This window comes from Triticum urartu, chromosome 6A (genome assembly GCF_056163025.1).
Source record: "Triticum urartu cultivar PI428250 chromosome 6A, HENAU_Tu73, whole genome shotgun sequence".
Taxonomy (NCBI): Eukaryota; Viridiplantae; Streptophyta; class Magnoliopsida; order Poales; family Poaceae; genus Triticum; species Triticum urartu.
The window spans coordinates 3,052,161-3,074,915 of NC_141878.1; the positions used below are offsets into that span (position 1 = coordinate 3,052,161).

A 22,755-nucleotide genomic window follows, 5' to 3' on the forward strand; every position below is an offset into this window, starting at 1 on the left:
CACCCGATGCTCAGAGTACGGCGGGGTGTTGACTGTAATGTCTCTAGTCTAGCACTCCTGCACGTACTCGTGCATGCCCACGTTGTAGCACCACCTCGCGGACCTCGCGCCTCATGTAACTGCGCTCGGCGCCCCCTCTTTAACCCGGCTATATTAGCGTGAGTAATACACTCGAGAGCACCCAAGGTGCATTCTCTCATTCCTCTCCTCGTCTACACTTCTATATGCTCACAGACAAACAGGAGGTGCGCATCTAAAACTTGTCAAATATGTGTCTACATTTTCAGGCATCGCTATCCTTATAGTAATACAAACAATAAATTCGGATCAGTGCTTGGAAAAAAATTAGAATAAGAAAATAGACAAAAAGGAACTTCTCAAACTCTCTACAGTCTGAAGCATGAAGTAATAATATAGCCTGCATGTGTACAATTCTGAAATAGTGGAAGAACAATTACACTGCTTGATTTCTGAACTCCCTACAACCTTCTCTAATGCTATTATTACAGAACCCCATGGTTGTGCATTTTTTAAATAAAATTGTAGGGCAACATAGCATCGAGAACAATTACTAAGTGAAACGATGGGTAATTTTATTATTATGCAGGATCATGTCGATGCTCGGTCGAGGCTTCTCTTTCTGCTCCATGCTCCCTTGTAAACTGAAGGTATGCATCTCTGATTGTGTGCATCTCCACCACTGCATCTCTCGTCAATGCTCGTTCTCGAGGTTGTTGCTTTGAGCAGGATATACCAAGCCTCAAGACCGAGACCAAGCACTGCTGGATCCTAATACTTGTAGTGCTATCATGTCGTCCATTGTCCAGCCACATTGTGGGGTCAGCTATCTCCAAGGTTCTGTCTGGAAGAGCATCCTCAACAAACCTGTGCAGATCCAATGAATCTCTAAATGTGTCTTCTGTTGGGCTCCTTCCTGTAAACATCTCGAGCAGCAATATGCCAAGACTATAAATGTCACCGGCTGTTGAGACTGTAGAACATTCTCCGTACTCTGCAATTATGCAATGTCTTGTGGTTAACATGCCATATTCTACTGAAAAGTAAAATAGAAAGTTAGAAAAGTTTCCGTCACCTGGAGCAACATAGCCTATGGAACCTCTAATTCCAGTTGAGCTATATGAAGTTTGCACCCCTTCTCTTGTATTTTCTTGAAGGATCTTTGATATGCCAAAGTCTCCAACTCGTGCGCTCATATCTTCAGCAAGAAGAATGTTGCTTGGCTTAAGATCACAATGTATTACCAATGGTTGACAGTGGTTGTGCAGATATTCTACTGCATCCACAACATTCACAGCCATATCTAGCCTCTGGGCAAGGCTTAGCGTGTTGTTTGCAGTGGGCTCTTGAGACTGATGAAGCCAACCATCCAAGTTACCATTGGGCATGAACTCATAAATCAATGCCTTGAACTCTTGACCTTGGTGGTTGACGCTTGAACAAGAAGTAATGATCTTAATGAGATAACGGTGTCGTATTCTCCTCATGGCCTCACATTCAACCTCAAAACTCTTGGAATACCTAGATTGACCAAGGTTAAACACCTTGATAGCCAATGCTCTTTCTTCAGTGTCCAAAACACACTTATACACTGCACCATAACTTCCTCTCCCAAGCAAGTTGGCTTCTGAAAATTCATTAGTTCCCCTCAATAATGCAACATATGAGATTCTCTTGTGATGATGATCACCAACTAAATTTTGTGCTAATGTCTTGTGGCCTGGGTTGAGATTCTTGCAGAGTGCCCAAACAAGAAGAATAACTGAAAGTGTGAAAAAGATTGCTCCAGTTGTCGCTAGTAAAATTACAAGAGACTTTGGCATCTTTATTTTGTTCTTGCTCGTGGGGCATGGAGCCAAATGAAGTAGAGGTGTACCACCACACAAATTGATGTTCCCGGCAATCGCTGCGTAAGTGATGTTTCTGAAAACACCTTCAATTGGCACCTCACCTTGCAAATTGTTGAAGGATACATCCAGTTCTGACAATGATGTCAAATTCTGTAGAACTATTGGGATCGGTCCTGAAAAGTTGTTGTGTGCTAGGTACAACCCATCCAGATTTCTAATATTGGCAAGAGCATGAGGAATATTACCAGAGAACTTATTCATGGTCAGGTTTAGTACACTGAGCCCCTTAATATTTGTCAGTGCTGGAGGTATGCTTCCCTCAAACAAATTACTGTCTAATGATAGCCATTCCAACACAATGCAATTCTGAATACTGTTGGGTATCTTGCCAGACAATCGGTTTCCTGACAGAGTAAGTCGATTAAGGTTTATCAAGCTACCAACTTCACCAGGAATAGGTCCAGAAAAGGAATTGTACGACAAGTCCAAACACCAGGAAAGGTTGGGTAATTTTAAAATCACTCTTGGTATTGAGCCGTTAAGATGGTAATTCTTTGACAAATCAACTACGAAGAGGTTTCTCAAATTTCCCAAGCTTACTGGAATTGGCCCCTCCAAGTTGTTGTTACGTGCATTAACGATAATCAAACGTGAAAGGTTTCCTAGCATGGGCGGTATGAGGCCAGACAATCTATTGGTGTACAGGCTTAGATCGATCAAGTTCTCCAGCTTGCCAATGCTTTCTGGAATCACTCCAGATATGGAAGTATTTGCAATCATAAGCCTTCTGAGACCGACCAAATTGCCGATGTCTGTAGGAATAACCCCAGAGATCCCATTGTGTGCTATATATAAGTCATGGAGAGTCATTGAGAGATTCACAATTGAACCCGGTAGCTGTCCTCCAAAAGAATTTGTGCCGAGTTCCAATTGCTCCAGTCGGCTACAGTTTGCCAAAGAAGTGATGAATTCCCACCCTTTGTGGTCATTTGCTTCAAGTTTATTTTCAGCCAAGTTTAGTAATTGGAGAGCTCCCTGCCTCCCCAATGTTGGAGGCACATACCCACTAAATCTATTTAAAGCGAGACTAAGATGTCTGAGATTAGACATATTGGAAAGTGATGAAGGGAGGACCCCAGTGAAGTGATTAGAATTTAAGTTGAGAAATTCCAACTTGGGGAAATTGTTACCGATATCATCTGGAATGCTTCCGTCTAGCATATTAATTCCTACAAACAAGAATTCCAGCGATGACCAGTTGTAGAGAGAAGTTGGCAGCATACCAGTGAGGAGGTTTCCAACTAGATTGAAATACTTCATGCTCTCGATGGTACCGAGACCTGGAGGGATCGAGCTAGTGAGTTGGTTACCGGAGAGGTCGAGTATCTCTAGATAGGACAGATTGGCCAGCGACGCTGGGATGGGCCCTATGAAGTGGTTGTTTCTCAACGTGATCAGTACCAAGTTTGTGAGCTTCTCACCGAGCTCAGCCGGGATGCGCCTACCAAGTGTGTTGTTGTCCAGTCTGATTTCAGTCAGGCTAACACATGAGGTTAGGTTTGCCGGCAACGTACCCGAGAAGGAGTTGTCGTCTAAGTAAAGTCTCTGCAGGCGGCGGAGGCGGCCTAGGCTGGCCGGAATGTCCCCGTGAAGAGAGTTAAAGCTCAGGTCGAGCGTCCGCAGGAACGTTAGGTTCCCGATGGCCGGGGAGAGTGCTCCGGCGAGCCCAGCGCCAGTCAATCTCAGCGCCACCACCCGCGCCGGCCTGCGGTTGCAGGTCACGCCTTCCCAGCTGCAGAAGCCGCCGGTGGTGTTCCAGGAGGCCAGCAGCGAGCTACGAGGGCTGAGCTGTGCTTTGAAAGCAAGCAGCGCGGCCTCATCGTCAGCGCTCGTACCAATGATCAACATGATGGCAACAAGTGAGTGTAGCAAGCTCATGGCTATGCGATGACGACCCATATTGTTGTGTCCCTCGTTGCATGCGCTCTTGGTTTGGTTTGCAAGTAGCATTTGCGTATGTGTTTCATATATATGCTAGCTTAGCTTAACTGGTCTAGTAATATTTCTGTCCGTCGTCAGCATAGCACTCAAATGCCCGCCTTGATTCAGAGTTTGCCATCTGTCAGCAACACAAAGGCTGTTACGTACCATGCAGAGATATGCATATGATATGTCGGCGCGAGACTTGATCGTTTCAAAAGGTTGGTATCACCAGAAGTCAGTCAGTGCAGTCTTACAGTGTATGATGGCCAATACTAGTTTACAATGAGTCGGTCATAGGAGTCCTTGATGGTGATGGGCACCATTGCGGTCCGGGATAAAATAAAAATATTACTACTGGCCGGCCCTGATGGCCATGTTGCACTTGATATACGTAAGGAGGTGAACAGCAAGACAGGATGATGATGTACGATATTGCCGGCCGCTCCTCTCTTCGTCTCCTTTGTTGTGCCGCGGGCAACATATCATCATCAATGTCTGCCGGAGACAAGAGATGGATGCACGAGTTAAGGAAGACCAGTCCACGGACATGGATGCGGGAGCATCGTTATTCAACACTGCTCGGATACGTTTTAACCCGCTTTTGATCTAACACGACAAATTTCATGCAAATCGGCCAATATTCATCAAAGTTCGTATAAAAAATAGCACAAATTATCCATACATCTTTCCCTAATAATAATAAAGGACGGACTGACTTTATTAGATTCATCGTCGTGGCATTTTTATAAAAAAACCACTCATAAATTACGTATTCAACCCATAATGCTATTTTAAGTCTGTAGAGAAAACGTTCCGTGGGTGAGCCTCGGCCATACGATGGAGAAGAAATACACACGAGCGAGCAGAATTGTAAAAGAAAAACACAGGCATACACGAGCACGAGGGCTCGCCTTCGATGCGTACGGGTACGCCGCCACCGCCTCCGCACGCGGCCTCTCCGGCCACCCGCCGCCGCTGCCCCGCACCGCCTCTCTGCCATCCGCCTGTTCTCCTTTCTCTCCCCATCCGTCCAAATCTTCTCTGGTGCCACCTGAAGCATCCTCAACCTCCAATCTCATGTTGTCAAGCCCTTCTAATCTCGCCGGAACATGGACTTAACTGGAACGCCGTCCTGCGAGCCGTGCCCACTTGAGGTACATCCTTGTACAACCTGTACAAGTAGTTTTATTCAATTCGATTTGATTCTTGACTATATCAATATGCAGCGAGGAGAGAGTGGTGAGGCGGCTTAAGTGAAGCTCAGGACGGCGTCTTGCATGTAACTGTTGGAATTTTGCTAGTAGGCCTTTGGCCGAAAGCTCAACTAAAATTCTCTTGGCCCATTCATGCATATATGTGAGTGGAGTGAGTGAGGGTAAAGTTTAGTCCCACCCTGGAAGTTGAGAGAGAGTTGCACCTCTTTATGAGGTGAGCTCTTCTACCACTTGTATGAGCATGAGAAGAGGAGACCTACACGCGCGCTCCTCCTCCTCGCTCGCCTCGGTACACCATGCCACGCCGCGGGTTGCGGGATTGAGCCGAGCCGAGGACAGAGTTATGCATGCTCGAGGACAGAGCTATGCACGTTAATTACTGAACCGTTTCCGATTCTTTACTCTCACGACCTGCCCGGCCCGCACTATAAACTCAAGCAGACGTCTACCCTAGCCGCCGCCGTTTTGTATGGTTTCTCACCACCGTTCCAAACCATTGCGCCGCCAAGCAAGTCTTCTCCATCCCTCCTTTCGGCGTGCACCGAGAGAAGGACAGCAGGCCTCTGGAACCCCGCCTCTTGTAATCCTGTACGGGAGAGGGGCGATCAGATTTTTGGGGAGCGCACTCGCGCGACTGCTGGCAGCGACGACTTCGCGAACGACGACTTCTTCCCCGACCTCGGCAACCTCATCCTCGAAGACATGGGAGACAACGTCAACGCCGGCGGTGCTACTCCCGCTGCACCGTATGTGATTCTATCCTTCCTGTTCGAGATCGTGGTAGAATTCATATTTCTAGGATGTGCCGTAGATGTGATCTATTCATTTGCTATGCTAGTTCGCATGATTAGTTTAATCTCTGCTACTGTAGTCATGATTTATCTTATATTTATTTGGATTAAATCTCATAGTAATTTGCTCATATTTGAAAGGCACCGCGAGCTATTTGAAAGGCACCGCGAGAGTGTTATGCGCTATTTGAAAGGCACCGCGAGTTATGAGGTGATCATTGGCATGCACTTGAGAGAGTTATGCGCTATTTGAAAGGCACCGCGAGCTATGGGATTCACTACACCGGGTATCCAATGGTACTGGAGGGTTATAGTGACTCAAACTTGATATCTGATGTTGATGAGATTAAGGCCACAAGTGGTTATGTTTTTACACTTGGTGGTGGCGCTGTTTCCTGGAAGTTTTGCAAGCAGACCATCTTAACGAGGTCAACTATGGAAGTAGAACGCACAACATTAGACACTGCCACTATTGAAGCAGATTGGCTTCGTGAACTCTTGATGGACTTACCTATGGTTGAAAAACCAATACCCCATATCCTGATGGACTGTGATAATCAAACTATGATCATCAAGATAAACAGTTCAAAGGACAATATGAAGTCCTCAAGACATGTGAAGAGGAGACTAAAATCTATCAGAAAATTGAGGAACTCCAGAGTTATTACGTTGTATTATATCCAAACGTCAAAAAACTTGGCAGATCCCTTCAGAAAGGGTCTATAACGTAACGTGATAGATAATGCATCGATGGAGATGGGCTTGAGACCCACCGCATGAGTTGTCCATAGTGGTAACCCACTCTATGTGATCGGAGATCCCGTGAAGTAGAAGTGGGAGACAAGCTGTTGGTCAACTGGGAGGAGAGTATCCCTATATTAACTATCCCACTCTGTGAAGATGCAATACTCTCCTGATATGCATGGCAGGTTGATACTTATCTTAATGTGTTTCTAGTAGCTTATTCGGGTAAGCAGAGATGTTGTCCTGCAGAACATCTTCTAATGAACACACCTATATGAATTAGTCTATTAACGTCGCTGAGGGAGTCCTGGATTAGGGGGTGTTCGGGTAGTCGGACTATACCCTCAGCTGGACTTTAGGACTATGAAGATACAAGATTGAAGACTACGTCCCGTGTCCAGATGGGACTTTCCTTGGCGTGGAAGGCAAGCTTGGCGATGCGGATATTCAAGATCTCCTACCATTGTAACCGACTCTATGTAACCCTAACCCTATCCGGTGTCTATATAAACCGGAGGGTTTTAGTCCATAGGACAACATCATCATACAACAATCATACCATAGGCTAGCTTCTAGGGTTTAGCCTCCTCGATCTCGTGGTAGATCTACTCTTGTACTACCCATATCGTCAATATTAATCAAGCAGGACGTAGGGTTTTACCTCCATCGAGAGGGCCCGAACCTGGGTAAAACATCATGTTCCCTGCCTCCTGTTACCATCCGGCCTAGACGCACAGTTCGGGACCATCTACCCGAGATCCGCCGGTTTTGACACCGACATTGGTGCTTTCATTGAGAGTTCCTCTGCGTCATCGCCTTTAGGCCCGATGGCTCCTTTGATCATCAACAACGATGCGGTCCAGGGTGAGACTTTTCTCCCCGGCAGATCTTCGTCTTCGGCGGCTTCGCTCTGCGGGCCAATTCTCTTGGCCACTTGGAGCAGATCGAAAGCTACGCCCCTGACCATCAAGTCAGGTTTGGAAGCTTAAACTAAACGGCTGGCATCCGCGGAGACTTGATCTTCGACGGGTTCGAGCCACGGCCAAGCGCGCCGCACCATCTCGAGGGGCATGATCTAGCTCTACCTCCGGATAGTGTCCTGGAGGCCGCACACGCATCGGTTCCGACCTCTAACTCGGAGCCTATTGTGCCAATCGTGGACGAGCGGTTGGACGCCACCTCCGGGGCTGTGATCTCAAAGGCGATCGACCCGAACGCTAGCCCCGCACTCTGCATAACCCGTGACTCAGAGGATTTGGGCTCCTCCCCGAACTCCGAACCCCGCGTGCCCCTGCCGATCGAATCCGATTGGGCGCCGATAATGGAGTTCACCGCCGCAGACATCTTTCAGCACTCGCCTTTTGGCATCATCCTGAATTCTCTTAAGTCTCTCTCTTTGTCAGGAGAGCCCTGGCCGGATTACGGTCAGCGAGGATGGGATACGGACGACGAAGAAATTCAAAGCCCACCCACCACCCACTTGGTTGCCACTGTCAACAATTTAAACGGCGTGCTTAACTTCGACTCGGGAGACATCGACAGCATGGATGATGATGCAGGAGATACCAACGAACCAACGCCCATAGGGCATTGGGCAGCCACCTCACCTCACGAGGTATACATGGTGGATACCCCTAAAGGAAGCGACAACGAGGAAAAAGGGGATGGAATGGGAGATCGACCCCCCGAAAAGCAATCAAAGCGTCGGCGTAAACGCCAACCCAAGCCCCGCCTCGATAAAAACCCAGCCATAGAGCAGGACAAGCCTGTAGACGACGAGCAGGCCTTAGAGCAACCGTCCGAACAGGGCAACACGGATGGAGAAACCGAACATCCCTCCTCTGGCGAAAACGGCATTCCGGACGACCTCATGCCGGATAAACCCATGGAGCAGAAGAATCTCCACGAGAGGCTCGTTGCAACGGCACGCAGCCTGAAAAAGCAGAAGCGGAAGGTAAAAACAGCGGAAGATGCACTCCGGGTTAGATGGAGCAAAGTAATCAATACCGCAGATAAATACGGCGACAGTCCCTGCACCAAAAGCTATCCGAAAAGAAAACTACTGCCTGAATTCGACGAAGAGGCCCTACAGCCCTCGCATTCAAAAAATGAGAAAGCCACACGGTCGGATAGACGACCCCATAAAGCGGCAAGCGGCGCCGCACTTAAATCGGCATGCGACCCACTTAAGGATTCGCATCAGGGCCCAGTCAGGTCAATTTATGGGCCAAGAAAGCAAGCTCTCGTCAGCAATTCTATGAAGCAATCATCAGAATCCGGCACACCCAAATACAGGGGCGCCGCACACCCCCTATGTTTCACCGACGAGGTTCTGGACTATGAATTTCCAGAGGGATTCAAACCCATAAACATAGATGCATATGATGGAACAACAGACCCTGGAGTCTGGATCGAGGATTATATCCTCCACATAAACATGGCTAGAGGAGATGATCTCCACGCCATAAAATATTTACCCCTTAAGCTTAAAGGGCCAGCCCGGCATTGGCTCAAAAGCCTTCCTGAAAACACAATTGGAAGTTGGGAAGAGCTCGAGGATGCTTTCCGAGCAAATTTTCAAGGGACCTATGTCCCCCCTCCGGATGCAGACGATCTTAGTCACATAACTCAACAACCCGGAGAATCAGCTCGGCAGTTCTGGAATAGATTCCTCACTAAAAAGAATCAGATAGTCGACTGTCCGGACGCCGAAGCCTTGGCAACTTTCAGGCATAATGTCCGAGACGAATGGCTCGCCAGACACCTCGGCCAAGAAAAGCCAAGAACAATGGCCGCACTAACATACCTCATGACCCGCTTTTGTGCAGGGGAGGACAACTGGTTGCCAAGGTGCAGCCCCAGCGACCCAAGTACATCCGAAACTAGGGATGGAAACGGAAAACCGCGACGCAACAAGGACCGTCGCCGAACTAAGGACAAAAATCCGAAGAGCACGACAGTCAATGCCGGATTCAAAGGCTCACGACAAAGTCAGGCACAATCACCGCCCCAGGATAACAGGGACGATCCATCCAACCTACATAAAATCCTGGACAGGATATGTCAGATACACAGTACTCCCGGGAAGCCTGCTAACCATACCCACAGAGACTGTTGGGTTTTCAAACAATCCGGCAGACTCAACGCCGAACACAAGGGGCTCGACACACCAAGCGAAGACGAGGACGAACCCCAAAAGCAGAGCACCAAGAAACAAAAGAACTTCCCACAAGAAGTAAAAACAGTGAACTCACTTCACATAACAAAACGTGCGGCGCCCGTAAAGGTACGCACCACACGGCCCATCCCCAAAGGGTCCGGACACTGGTTGTCAAAACCGATCATCTTCGATCAGCTAGATTATTCTAGAAATATCAAGAATGCAGGCTGGACTGCCTTGATACTCGATCCAATAATTGGCGGACTCCAGTTTTCAAATGTCCTTGTGGACGGCAGCAGTGGACTAAACCTGATATATCAGGATACAATTCAGCACATGGGGATAAACCCAGCAAGAATCCGCCGCAGCAAAACTTCCTTTCAAGGGGTAATACCTGGTCCGGACACCCGTTGTATGGGTTTTCTCCGGCTCGAAGTCATATTCGGCTCTGCCGATAATTTCCGCCGCGAAAAGCTGACCTTCCATATCGTCCCGTTCTCAAGTCGCTATCAAGCACTACTGGGACGTGAAGCTTTCGCTCGCTTTAACGCAATACCGCATTATGCATGTCTTACGCTTAAGATGCCCGGTCCACGAGGCATCATCTCTTTGAAGGGGAAGCACTAAAGTGCGCCTCCCCAAGCGGAGGACTGTGCGGCCGCTTTGACAGCCCCACAGCAAAATGGCCTCACCGGCCAGAAAACTTCAAAATAGGTCATTAAAGACCACGAACGCGGATAGACGAGTTCGGTACAAAATCATCATCGATGCAGCCTTAGTGGCCATATAACCCCGCACTAGGGGCTCCATGCATATATAATAAGAGACAATAAAGCTCAATTTTATATATTTTACTTTACACCTTGTTTATTTTAAACTTTTTCGGCACGACCCATTTTCAACTCAGTTCCTCTCTTTTACAGATGAACGTCGTGCGGCGCCCGTCCAGGATACGGCACAACGGAGACACAGGCACAGACGTGCAGTAGGGACCCGTCCTAAAGGATTCTTTTTAGATTAAGACCCTGCGTAAAACTTTTTTACTGTCTCTTGTTGCTACACATCCCCTGGTTTTTTCTGATATAACCAAGGAGGAGGCTGGCGTCTTGGCATGTGGCCACGTCAGAATTGTTGCACATACCTGGACACTAGGGGCTTTTTTAATAAAGAGTGTTGTTTCGCCCGCACTCATAAAGACCGAATACCTTAGGGAGTGTTCAGCGTCGCGAGTTTTGGCATTATATGCATCAGCTCCGAATCATGTCTTTGGTCAAATGTTGGGTTTGCCCGGCTCCTGAGTTCGGCTACCTTACGTTCCGCTCTATCGGCTAAGGTAGCACCGGGAGAACTACTGCGATTGTGCCCCGGTTCGGCCGGGCGAGCACCTCAGTAGAGAAAGCCGAAAACTGACTGTCATGATGTAGCATGAGACTGGTCAGCCACTCGATGACTTATCGGAATCTATCGGATTCCTCCGTTTTAATGAAGGGCCGCTTCCCGGTCAGGCACATACGCGCCCCGAACTCGGATGAGCGCAGTCGCCACCAAGGAGCTACCTAAATAGTCTCACTGTCAAGCTCCTATGGCTAAGTGAAAGTGTTAAAGCATTATAGTCCGGTTGCCTGGCCCGCTGCGCTATCACCTCCTTTGTAGGACCAAGACGTTGGGTTAAGTGTGAAAATGCGTCTTCTGCGAGCACCCCCGCACTATGTGCGTGGGGGCTGAAGCCAATGGCTGCCATCTTTCAGATTTTATATATATATTAAAATGGCCGCACAGGAGGTGTTCCCAATACTTGAAGGCATAAGTATAAAAAGGCCACTACAATTTATCAAAATATTACTTTATAATTACATATGCTATCATAACATAGCATCTTTCGAGCACTATGTCTCTATTGCACGAGCGCCTTCAAGGACTTCCTGAAAATAGTGCTCGGAGGGTACTCGGCTTTTGTCCGAATCTCGGGACGCAACAACGGTGGTCTCCATCTCCGCATAGTATGTTTTAACACGGGCAAGAGCCATCCTTGCGCCCTCTATGCATGCTGACCTCTTCATTGCATTTATACGCGGCACCGCGTCAAGGAATTGCTGCACCAAGCTGAAATAACTCTTCGGCTCCGATCTCCCCGGCCATAGATAACCCATGATGTACTTCATGGCGAGTCCGGACAACCTATTCAGTTCGGCCCATTGAGCCAAACGATCGTCCATGCTAGTGGACGCTCTGCATTGTGAAACTGCGACCAGAAAAGCTTTTCCACTTCGCGATCCTTCTGATCTCGAAAGTGTTCGGTCGCATCAGCAGCACTCGCTGCCAAGTCCAGATAGGTATCCTCCACACTCCACATTCGGTCCAACGGAGTAAACTTCGGATCGCAAAGTTTCCTTCGCAGCATAAAGGGCTTTCCAGCCGCAATCTGTTCGTCCTGACGCAGCTCCTCCTTCGCAGCTCTCATCGCAGAGTGCGCGTCCTTGGCATTGGCAGCGGCCTTCTCTAAGTCAATGGGCAGCCTGTTCGGCTCTCAGCTCTTCAAGGGCTTTCTTGGCGGCCGCATCACTTTCTCTGGTTTGTTCTTTAGCTCGGGCAAGTTCTGCCCTAAGACTCTCCACGGCGGCCGCACCATCTGCGTCAAACACACACATTGTAAGACAAAGGCCTCAAACTTTTCTTACCTCATGCAGCCCGGGGAATTGCGTACCTTGAGACTCCTCAAGCCGCTTGTTGACAAGCGTGATGTCGGCTTCTGCCACATCCAGTTGCCGCTTCAGTTCGGCAAAATCGTCAGTTCGGCTCGATTCCGGACACCCTGCCGCCTACATTCAAAGGCGACATCTTAGACCTGGGATTATGATCCTCCGCGGGCCGTCATTTCTTGACGATGCGCAGAGTCTCAGGGGCTACTATCCACAGAGGGCGCATTTTATTCATGTGCAACTTCCAAAAGTGTACATTATTTAGCGTACCTCGAAACCCGTCAGTAAACTTTTGACGGCCTCATGCAATCCACTCTCTACGGATGAAATCCTTTCAATCACCATGCCCATCAATGCACGGTGCTCCTCTGAGATACAAGCTCGCCCCAGCAGAATCTTTAGCTCCTCCGACCAAGCACCTGACGGTGCCGGACTTGTCCCATGACCTCTTTCGAAGGCCGGACGCGGAGAACCTCGGGGGGCCACATAGACATCTTCCGCCCCTACCGGATCCGGAGAAACTCTCCGCGACGACACCTCAAGTTCGCCCGCCTCGCTAGGCGGCATGGCAGGGGGAGGCGTCCCGCTCTCCATCATATCCCGAAGAAGATCCCCCGAAGACGAGCTCTCCTGAGAAGGGCTGAGGTCCGAGCTACAAGGTAAAAGTTTGGTTAATCTTCTCGGACATAAATCAAGGATTTCCCTCGTCCCTCAAAAGGAAAATCTTTCTCTACTTACGGCTCGCTGGAGGGCTGATCCCCTTGAGGGCGTAGTCCGGCCGAGGAACTCCCCGGCGTCAGACCCTCTGACGAGGATTTTCTCCCCCGCTTCGCGGCCATGGTTTCCGGGTCATCAGAGGCGGCTCTCTTCTTCCCCTTAGGAGAGGAATCGTCGGTTCCTCCCTTCGGAGCAGCCTCCTTCGAGGAGGCCATAGCTTCCTTGTCCTCCCCCTCCAAAGGCATTATCTCCAGCATCCTGACTAGCACGGGATCCGACCTGGTTTCAGGAAGGGGAGCCGGACACCTGATCAGATTTGCCTTCGCTATCCACTCCTGTTTAAAAGGACGTCTCTTTTAGGGGCAAGTTTATGACAATTATATGGATAGAAGGTCCGGGCACAAGGTTTCTTACTTGAGTATCCAGGCGATTGCGGCTTAGGCATGCGTCCTCGGTCGAATCCGGACACATCTCTTGTGATACGAAGAACAGTTTATACATCTCCGTGGGCGTTGCGCCCATGAAGTTCTGGAGAGCTCGCGGTCCCTCTGGATTAAATTCCCACAGGCGAAGGGGGCGACGTTTGCCGGGAAATATTCGGCGAATCAGCATGACCTGCATCACCTTGACCAGGGTAAAGTCTCCTTCCGAGAGATCTTTAATGCGGCCCTGTAACAAGGGCACGTCTTTGGGCAAACCCCAATCCAACCCCCTGTTGACCCAAGATGCCAGACGTGGTGGGGGACCCGAGCGAAAGGCAGGAGGCGCCACCCATTTGGTTCTCTAGGGAGCGGTGATATAAAACCACTCTCGTTGCCACAATCCTAGCTCCTCTTGAAAAGAGCCCTTGGGCCATGGAGCATCAGCATTTTTGCTTATAACAGCGCCTCCGCACTCTGCGTGCCGTCCCTCGATCATCTTCGGCTCCACTTTGAAGGTCTTGAGCCATAGTCCGAAGTGAGGGGTAACACGGAGGAACGCTTCGCACACAACGATAAACGAGGAGATATGGAGGATGGACTCCGGAGCTAAGTCATGGAATTCCAGCCCGTAATAAAACAGCAATCCCCTCACAAAGGGATCCATTGGGAAGCCCAACCCCCGAAGGAAGTGAGACATGAACACCACGCTCTCACCGGGCTGAGGACTGGGGATGACCTGCCCTTGAGCAGGCAACCTATGCCGAATTTCCCCCGTCAAGAACTTAGCCTCTCTCAACTTTAGCACGTCTTCCTCCGTGATGGAGGAGGGCATCCATCGGCCTTGAAGGTCGGAACCGGACATTGTCGAAGGTCCGAGGCGCCCGGAATCTGGAGCCTAGGGTGTTGGAACTCGAGGCGACGGGCGAACTTGTTGGAGAAAAGATAAGGCCCTGGTCTCTTTATAAGAGGTTGAATACCAGGAGCCCTCCCCGTAACCGTTTGGGACTCGCCTTTAATCGAGAAAATATGCTAACGGGCACGATTGGGTTACCCACGTCCGTATTGATGAGAATCCCGTAAAAGGGGGGTACACGATCTCTGCTTCGACGAGACGTGCCAAGGAAACCGCCTCGCAAAACGTGCTGAGGTGGAAAAGTAAAAACAATTCGAGTAAAGGACTTGGCTGTAGTGTGATGGCACACTGCGAAATACGTCAGCAGATTTGATTTGTGTTAATATTATTCTCTCTATGACAATATGTGGAAGCTTATTTTGCAGAACGAGACACTACTCTTGGTGTTTACAAATCTTCTATGAAGGACTTGGAGGAGGAACCCGCCTTGCAATGCCGAAGACAATTTGCGTGCCGGACTCGTCGTCATTGAAGCCTGGTTCAGGGGCTACTGAGCGAGTCCTGGATTAGGGGGTGTTCGGGTAGTCGGACTATACCCTCAGCCGGACTCCAGGACTATGAAGATACAAGATTGAAGACTATGTCCCGTGTCCGGATGGGACTTTCCTTGGCGTGGAAGGCAAGCTTGGCGATGCGGATATTCAAGATCTCCTACCATTGTAACCGACTCTATGTACCCCTAACCCTATCTGGTGTCTATGTAAACCGGAGGGTTTTAGTCCGTAGGACAACATCATCATACAACAATCATACCATAGGCTAGCTTCTAGGGTTTAGCCTCCTCGATCTCGTGGTAGATCTACTCTTGTACTACCCATATCATCAATATTAATCAAGCAGGATGTAGGGTTTTACCTCCATCGAGAGGGCCCGAACCTGGGTAAAACATCGTGTTCCCTGCCTCCTGTTACCATCCGGCCTAGACGCACAGTTCGGGACCCCCTACCCGAAATCCGCTGGTTTTGACACAGACAGCCGCAGTCTGTGAGAATTGGGTGTTCTCTAATAAATTCATGAAAAATCCCTGGAGTACGACGTATACGCTCCACCCGCAGGAAGCCTTGCGGCAGCCCAGTATCGGTCAAGAATTTGTGTGAAACTAGTCTCGCAGAAAACTTGTAGTTCAAGGCATAGTCCACTATTCAAGTTGTAATCTAGTGTAGAATAAATCTCTAAGTGGAATTTCAACTTCACAGTCTCCACTAAGCACTGGTATATAAACAATGTTTTGAAACTAAATGATGAGATGTGCCAATAAGACTTTGTGGGGGATTGTTGGAATTTTGCTAGTAGGCCTTTGGCCCAAAGCCCAAATAAAATTCTGAAATTCTCTTGACCCATTCATGCACACATGTGAGTGGAGTGAGTGAGGCTAAAGTTTAGTCTCACCCCGGAAGTTGAGAGAGAGTTGCATCTCTTTATAAGGTGAGATCTTCTACCACTTGTATGAGCATGAGAAGAGGAGACCTACACGCGCGCTCCTCCGCCTCGCCACGCCACGCTTCGTCACGACGCGCCGCGCAGCGCCGCGGGTTGCGGCATTGAGCCGAGCCAAGGACAGAGCTATGCACGTTGTCCATATTTTTGTTGTTCGGGAAAAAATAATGAGTCATTAATTAATAATTAACGGGCGTGTTAATTACCGAACCGTTTCCGATTCTTTCGGATCGTAACGACTCGGACATGGGGTTTACTCCCACGACCCGCCCGACCCGCACTATATAGTCAGGGAGACGTCTACCCTAGCCGCCGCCGTTTCGTATGGTTTCTCACCACCATTCCATATCATTGCGCCGCCAAGCAAGTCTTCTCCATCCCTCCTTTCGGCGTGCACCGGGAGAAGGGACAGCAGGCCTCTGGAACCCCGCCTCCCGTAATCCTGTACGGGAGAGGGGCGATCAGGTTTTTGGGGAGCGCACTCGCGCGACTGCTGGCAGCGACGACTTCGCGAACAATGACTTCTTCCCCGACCTCGGCAACCTCATCCTCGACGACATGGGCGACAACGTCAACACCAGCGGTGCTGCTCCCGCTGCACCGTATGGGATTCTATCCTTCCTATTCGAGATCGTGGTAGAATTCCTGTTTCTAGTATGTGCCCTAGATGTGATATGTTCATCTGCTATGCTAGTTAGCATGATTAGTTTAATCTCTGCTACTGTAGTCATGATTTATATTCTATTTATTCGGATTAAATCTCGTAGTAATTTTCTCATATTTCCAACAGTAACTACGCCACCCCTGCATCTCTATGCTAATCTGAGTGCAGTACTCTGCACAATGCTCTACTTCTCCTAAAAAATATCTGTTGAATGCATCATGTCTGGTTTGCACTTATGATGTCCGACAGGATGCCTAAGCAGTGACCGCATCCATGTTGATATACAGTTCTTTATCTCGTGTATGAGTATTATGATATATGAAATGCTTGAATGAAGGGATCCTTAATTAATTTGTCCACAAGTAGCCCAAGGATTTGGGAGTTTAGGGTTTGTTATGAGTAGTTAGCTGCCTGTGATGTGTGCCCAAACAAATTGTCATGTTTGTGGTAAATTATTATGAACAGTTGTTTTTCGTGTGGCGTCGTCCAAGTGTGCCGAGGCCAGCGGCTACCATCACGGTGTCGTCCTTCTTCCAGGCATTCGTCGCGGGTCCAGATTTACAATGACGCCACCGCATCTAGTGACAACGCGAGCTCATGTGGGCGCTGCAACTTCCGAGAAGACGGGAGTCTCCATGGCCAGCGAGTACGTGAGCACACTCACACACCACAGCTCTGAAGGATGCGGGAGCCGCCTCAGGCGGCAGGGACTCCTGAACCATGCTCAGGTATAACAGGTGTTCTTTATGTAGCCTCCTCACCCGGCCATGAAATTCCAGTCTGATCTGTAGCATTCTTTTGCTCTCCTATTTTGAGGTTGGATTGTGTGCAATAACAGTTTGTTTAAATATCTGAGGGTAAAGACAGCTCATGAAGATGCCTCTGTGACCAGACCTCTCTATATATCCTTTTCTGTAGACTAATAGATGTCATTGCCCTACAAATTCTGCACTTTTCTTTTGTACGAGAGATTTGCTTCTGTACTCCTAATTAATCTGGATTAGTTTCAACATAATTGTTCTCAGTCATTATCCTCAAATGCAAGACATAGATGTGCATCAAAGCTAAGTAATTCAAAGTAGTTTCCTGCAGGTACATTTTCTTTTGGTTTATTTGATAGTGTGCTTTGGTATTGGTCTGATATCTCGTTCCTGAAGTAGTCCTTTTCTTGCTTTATTCTTTTGTGGGACTTGCTTTGGTTTCTTTAACCGTAATACCATCATATGATATGTTTCTGTTCTTATTACAAAATATAGATAACTTGCATAGTTACATTGTTTCTGACTCACACAAGCTAGCTGCATAGTAGAAATTCAGCAAGCACAAAGCACTTAATTCACAGTCCGCAAAATAGGCAATCTATGTAACGCAAGGCAAATCTAGCTTAGAAATCTAAACAGAACCTGCACTGCGCTCGGCTAAATCAACTTACCTGTCCACGGGGTCTTTACATAATCTGATATAATTGTTAATTATCTCTCTTCCGTGAAAAAATCCAACTTACTATTTTTTTTCTCACAGAATGACTGTGTTCAGCCACTATCAGACTTTGGTGGTGTACGCCGGCTGCCAACCCATGCTTTGCCAACCTAGTAGAGGAAAGGCGAGGCTCACAAAGGGATGATCCTTCCATGGGAAGGGAAATTAATTTGCATGCCTGATTATGGATAAAAGAAGCCCTTCTGAACATTACTTATCCTTGATGAGGGGGACCAACCAAAAGAGGTAATCCTTGGGTGCTGAACATGGAATGGGATAATGGAACACTATTTGTTGTTACATTCTAATTTCAGTTGCTTTTGAGTTTTAGTATTTTTTTCCTTTTAGCATGGTAATTTGCTGGGACCTGGGAGTCTCGATTTTAATTATTGCAGGATGATAATCAGTTTTATGTTGGTTTTATCTTCTCAGGAGCAAGCAAATTATGGGTTCGTAGCAAACCTTTCAGTTGCTGCTGTGCTCCTCTTATTATTGTTATTCAGAGTTCAAAAACCATCAATCTCAGGAATAGTGTGACCATGTATTCGATTCTATTGAAGACCCAATATATGATAAGGTGCTATTTTCATTTGCTATACTGGGCAACCATGAAAAACTCTGTCCAATTCATAATTTGGATTACTCATGTGTGTTCTTTATGGATCTACTCCCTTTTATTGGAGAGGGGTGTTTTTTGTCATGTTTCTAATGCACAATTTAAAGTCAAGCTCTCATATTTCACCATATTGTTTTTCTTAATTCCAGAATGTAGTGATAATTAGCTAAACTAGATCAGTCTTAATCTATTCCTGTTTAGCATATCCTAACATTCGAAACATTTCCTTTTGATCTTGTTGATGTGAAATTTTGCTGGCTGTCATATCATTACTTGAGAAAGTTCATATAGCTAATCTGGCCTTACATCATACACGAGAAGTCCATGGTTGAGTACAAGCGCTATATATTTGGAGAGATAATGCACCACTCAAACGGTGCTCTTTGCCCATATTTATTACAAGCAACAACAAAGTTGACACCTCAGGTCTGAGTTATGCTGAACTTTTTGATCTTTTTATTAACCACATCGGTGGCTAAAAGAATTCATGAGTAGTAGCACAGACTAAGAAATTGCAATATATCTTATCTATGCTAAGAAATCGGAGACTGAATTTTCTGACACGGAAGGATTCCTTGAGAGCACGTCAACACTTGACGCTGCTGCTCCCGCAGCTCTAATACTTTTTCTTCTTTCCGGACACCCGACAGCCTGAGCATGCAAGAGCAGCAGCACGAGCAGGCTGCATCATGCAACATTAGCAGAGCGCTCTCACTACAGCGGAACTACTCGGGCGTCTCTGATGATAGCATGCTTGATACTGAAGTTGAAGATTGTAGCACGGTTGATGAGCTGAAGGGGCATGAAAACATTAACTTTTATTAAAAATAAGGATATTTCCATGTTTAACCTTATTATCGACGCTTGTTAGAACTGGATATAAAAAAAGCGCACAACATGAAGCAGGCTGTGCCCCTTTTTACCGTCCGGTGCAACGCACAGGCATTTTTACTAGTAGCATGCATATTAAGTCTAGTACAACAATGTCCAACAAGTTTTTTCATTAACGGATCATGCCCTCACACACATACTCCACCTTCAGCATCATCCAACGGTATGTTTACATACCACTAGGTGGTAGCCGAGCAGGTCCCCGAATCTTCTGGTTGAGATACCTCAGGATCGACATCTGAGGTTCAGGCCCGGCCCTGCGCGGGGGGGGGGGGGGGGGGGGGGGGAAGGCATTGGACGAAGAAAAATAAGCGGAAGATACATCGTGCAGAAGCTGAAATCACACGGCCTAGTTCAGAAAACAGCTGTGATGGCGCACAGAGCGACGTATCTATTACGACCTCACCCACGAGGCACGATGGCGGCAGCTTCTGCGGATGCGTTTTTGCCTGATCACCTCACGGGTCAAGCCACGCCCTCGCCGTATCGGTCACTACAAGGATCCGGCTCTATTGCAACAAAATTGTTTGTCGCAATACATGCCGATTTGTGGTGATAAGTACCTATTGCCACGAAACAACATTCGTTGGCAGCCGTTGCGACTGGACACATGGTAATAGGTTATTGCAATGAAAAGGCAACTGTGGCAATAAAGTATGCTATTGCAATAGCCATGTGGGAAGTCGCCACATGTTTTCCCGTGGCAACACTCATCTGATGCCACAATTTGCTTTGTGGAGATAGCTTTAATGCAACATGTAACGAATCATGGCAACTGATAGCTCGTGGCGATAGACATTTGTGGCAACAACCTATGCCAACGACCCTCGTTTCGTGGTGCATAGTGTTCGGTGGCAATAGACAATTGTGGCAATAAACTATGACAGCAATCTTTGTTTTCGTGGTACTAGGCATTTTGCCATGAACCGTACACTTGTGGCATTAAGTTATGGCAACAAATATTCCAGTTGTCGTAACAGAAAATTGCAACATACTAGTTTAGGCGGTGATAAATAGGTATCACAACAGGTGAAATTTTTGTAGCGAGAAACTATTGCAACAATTTAAATTTCGTGGTGCTAACATGTGGCAACCAAAAGTGGATTGTGGCAATAGCCTATTGCAACTCAAAAAAAATAGAAGCATTCAATTACAATATTCAAAACCATACGTATAATATGTAGATTCATAAAATTCATAATTCTCATATCAAATATCCATCAAATGAAACTCAAATTTAATTTAGCCAACCTAATTAAGTGCCAGGAGTAAATTGTCGTGATCAGAGTCCAGTCAAGCTAGTTCTTTGGATCCTGCAATCAAGAAATCAAAAAAAAAGTTCTAGTTAATGAGCCCAACATAACATAGGCCATACTATTATTCCAGCCCAACTGTCAAAAAGAATAGCTGCCACATGTACATGTAACTGAGGGATCAGAACAATTTTACAAGTGTAAATGTCTAAAGCATAAGCACATGTACATGTGCTAAAATCTTCCAGTATTGATTTAAGTTGTAACTCAATCTATAGTTTCATGTCCCTAGCTAGCACATATTCAGTTTTCTAAGTTGTGACTCGATGCTGAGTTCCAATTGCTCCAGTCGGCTACAGTTTGCCAAAGAAGTGATGAATTCCCACCCTTTGTGGTCATTTGCTTCAAGTTTATTTTCAGCCAAGTTTAGTAATTGGAGAGCTCCCTGCCTCCCCAATGTTGGAGGCACATACCTACTAAATCTATTTAAAGCGAGACTAAGATGTCTGAGATTAGACATATTGGAAAGTGATGTAGGGAGGACCCCAGTGAAGTGATTAGAATTTAAGTTGAGAAATTCCAACTTGGGGAAATTGTTACCGATATCATCTGGAATGCTTCCGTCTAGCATATTAATTCCTACAAACAAGAATTCCAGCGATGACCAGTTGTAGAGAGAAGTTGGAAGCATACCAGTGAGGAGGTTTCCAACTAGATTGAAATACTGCATGCTCTCGATGGTACCGAGACCTGGAGGGATCGAGCTAGTGAGTTGGTTACGGGAGAGGTCGAGTATCTCTAGATAGGACAGATTGGCCAGCGACGCTGGGATGGGCCCTATGAAGTGGTTGTTTCTCAACGTGATCAGTACCAAGTTTGTGAGCTTCTCACCGAGCTCAGCCGGGATGCGCCCACCAAGTGTGTTGTTGTCCAGTCTGATTTCAGTCAGGCTAACACATGAGGTTAGGTTTGCCGGCAACGTACCCGAGAAGGAGTTGTCGTCTAAGTAAAGTCTCTGCAGGCGGCGGAGGCGGCCTAGGCTGGCCGGAATGTCCCCGTGAAGAGAGTTAAAGCTCAGGTCGAGCGTCCGCAGGAACGTTAGGTTCCCGATGGCCGGGGAGAGTGCTCCGGCGAGCCCAGCGCCAGTCAATCTCAGCGCCACCACCCGCGCCGGCCTGCGGTTGCAGGTCACGCCTTCCCAGCTGCAGAAGCCGCCGCTGGTGTTCCAGGAGGCCAGCAGCGAGCTGCGAGGGCTGAGCTGTGCTTTGAAAGCAAGCAGCGCGGCCTCATCGTCAGCGCTCGTACCAATGATCAACATGATGGCAACAAGTGAGTGTAGCAAGCTCATGGCTATGCGATGACGACCCATATTGTTGTGTCCCTCGTTGCATGCGCTCTTGGTTTGGTTTGCAAGTAGCATTTGCGTATGTGTTTCATATATATGCTAGCTTAGCTTAACTGGTCTAGTAATATTTCTGTCCGTCGTCAGCATAGCACTCAAATGCCCGCCTTGATTCAGAGTTTGCCATCTGTCAGCAACACAAAGGCTGTTACGTACCATGCAGAGATATGCATATGATATGTCGGCGCGAGACTTGATCGTTTCAAAAGGTTGGTATCACCAGAAGTCAGTCAGTGCAGTCTTACAGTGTATGATGGCCAATACTAGTTTACAATGAGTCGGTCATAGGAGTCCTTGATGGTGATGGGCACCATTGCGGTCCGGGATAAAATAAAAATATTACTACTGGCCGGCCCTGATGGGCATGTTGCACTTGATATACGTAAGGAGGTGAACAGCAAGACAGGATGATGATGTACGATATTGCCGGCCGCTCCTCTCTTCGTCTCCTTTGTTGTGCCGCGGGCAACATATCATCATCAATGTCTGCCGGAGACAAGAG

General features: G+C 47.6%; 2 protein-coding genes across 2 annotated transcripts; both read right to left on the reverse strand.

The window, feature by feature from the left end:
- Positions 1–599: 599 nt before the first annotated feature.
- Positions 600–3,861, reverse strand: LOC147962944 (uncharacterized). Its single transcript, XM_087527823.1, has 3 exons — positions 3,847–3,861; positions 1,094–3,809; positions 600–1,012 (listed from the first exon to the last, which is right to left on the reverse strand). Exons 1-3 carry the CDS (start codon positions 3,847–3,849, stop codon positions 600–602), a joined length of 3,132 nt encoding a protein of 1,043 aa, XP_087383949.1. The 5' UTR covers positions 3,850–3,861.
- Positions 3,862–21,143: 17,282 nt separating this feature from the next.
- Positions 21,144–22,199, reverse strand: LOC147962945 (uncharacterized). The gene has a single exon (XM_087527824.1). The coding sequence runs from the start codon at positions 22,197–22,199 to the stop codon at positions 21,144–21,146; it is 1,056 nt and encodes a 351-aa protein (XP_087383950.1).
- Positions 22,200–22,755: the final 556 nt, after the last annotated feature.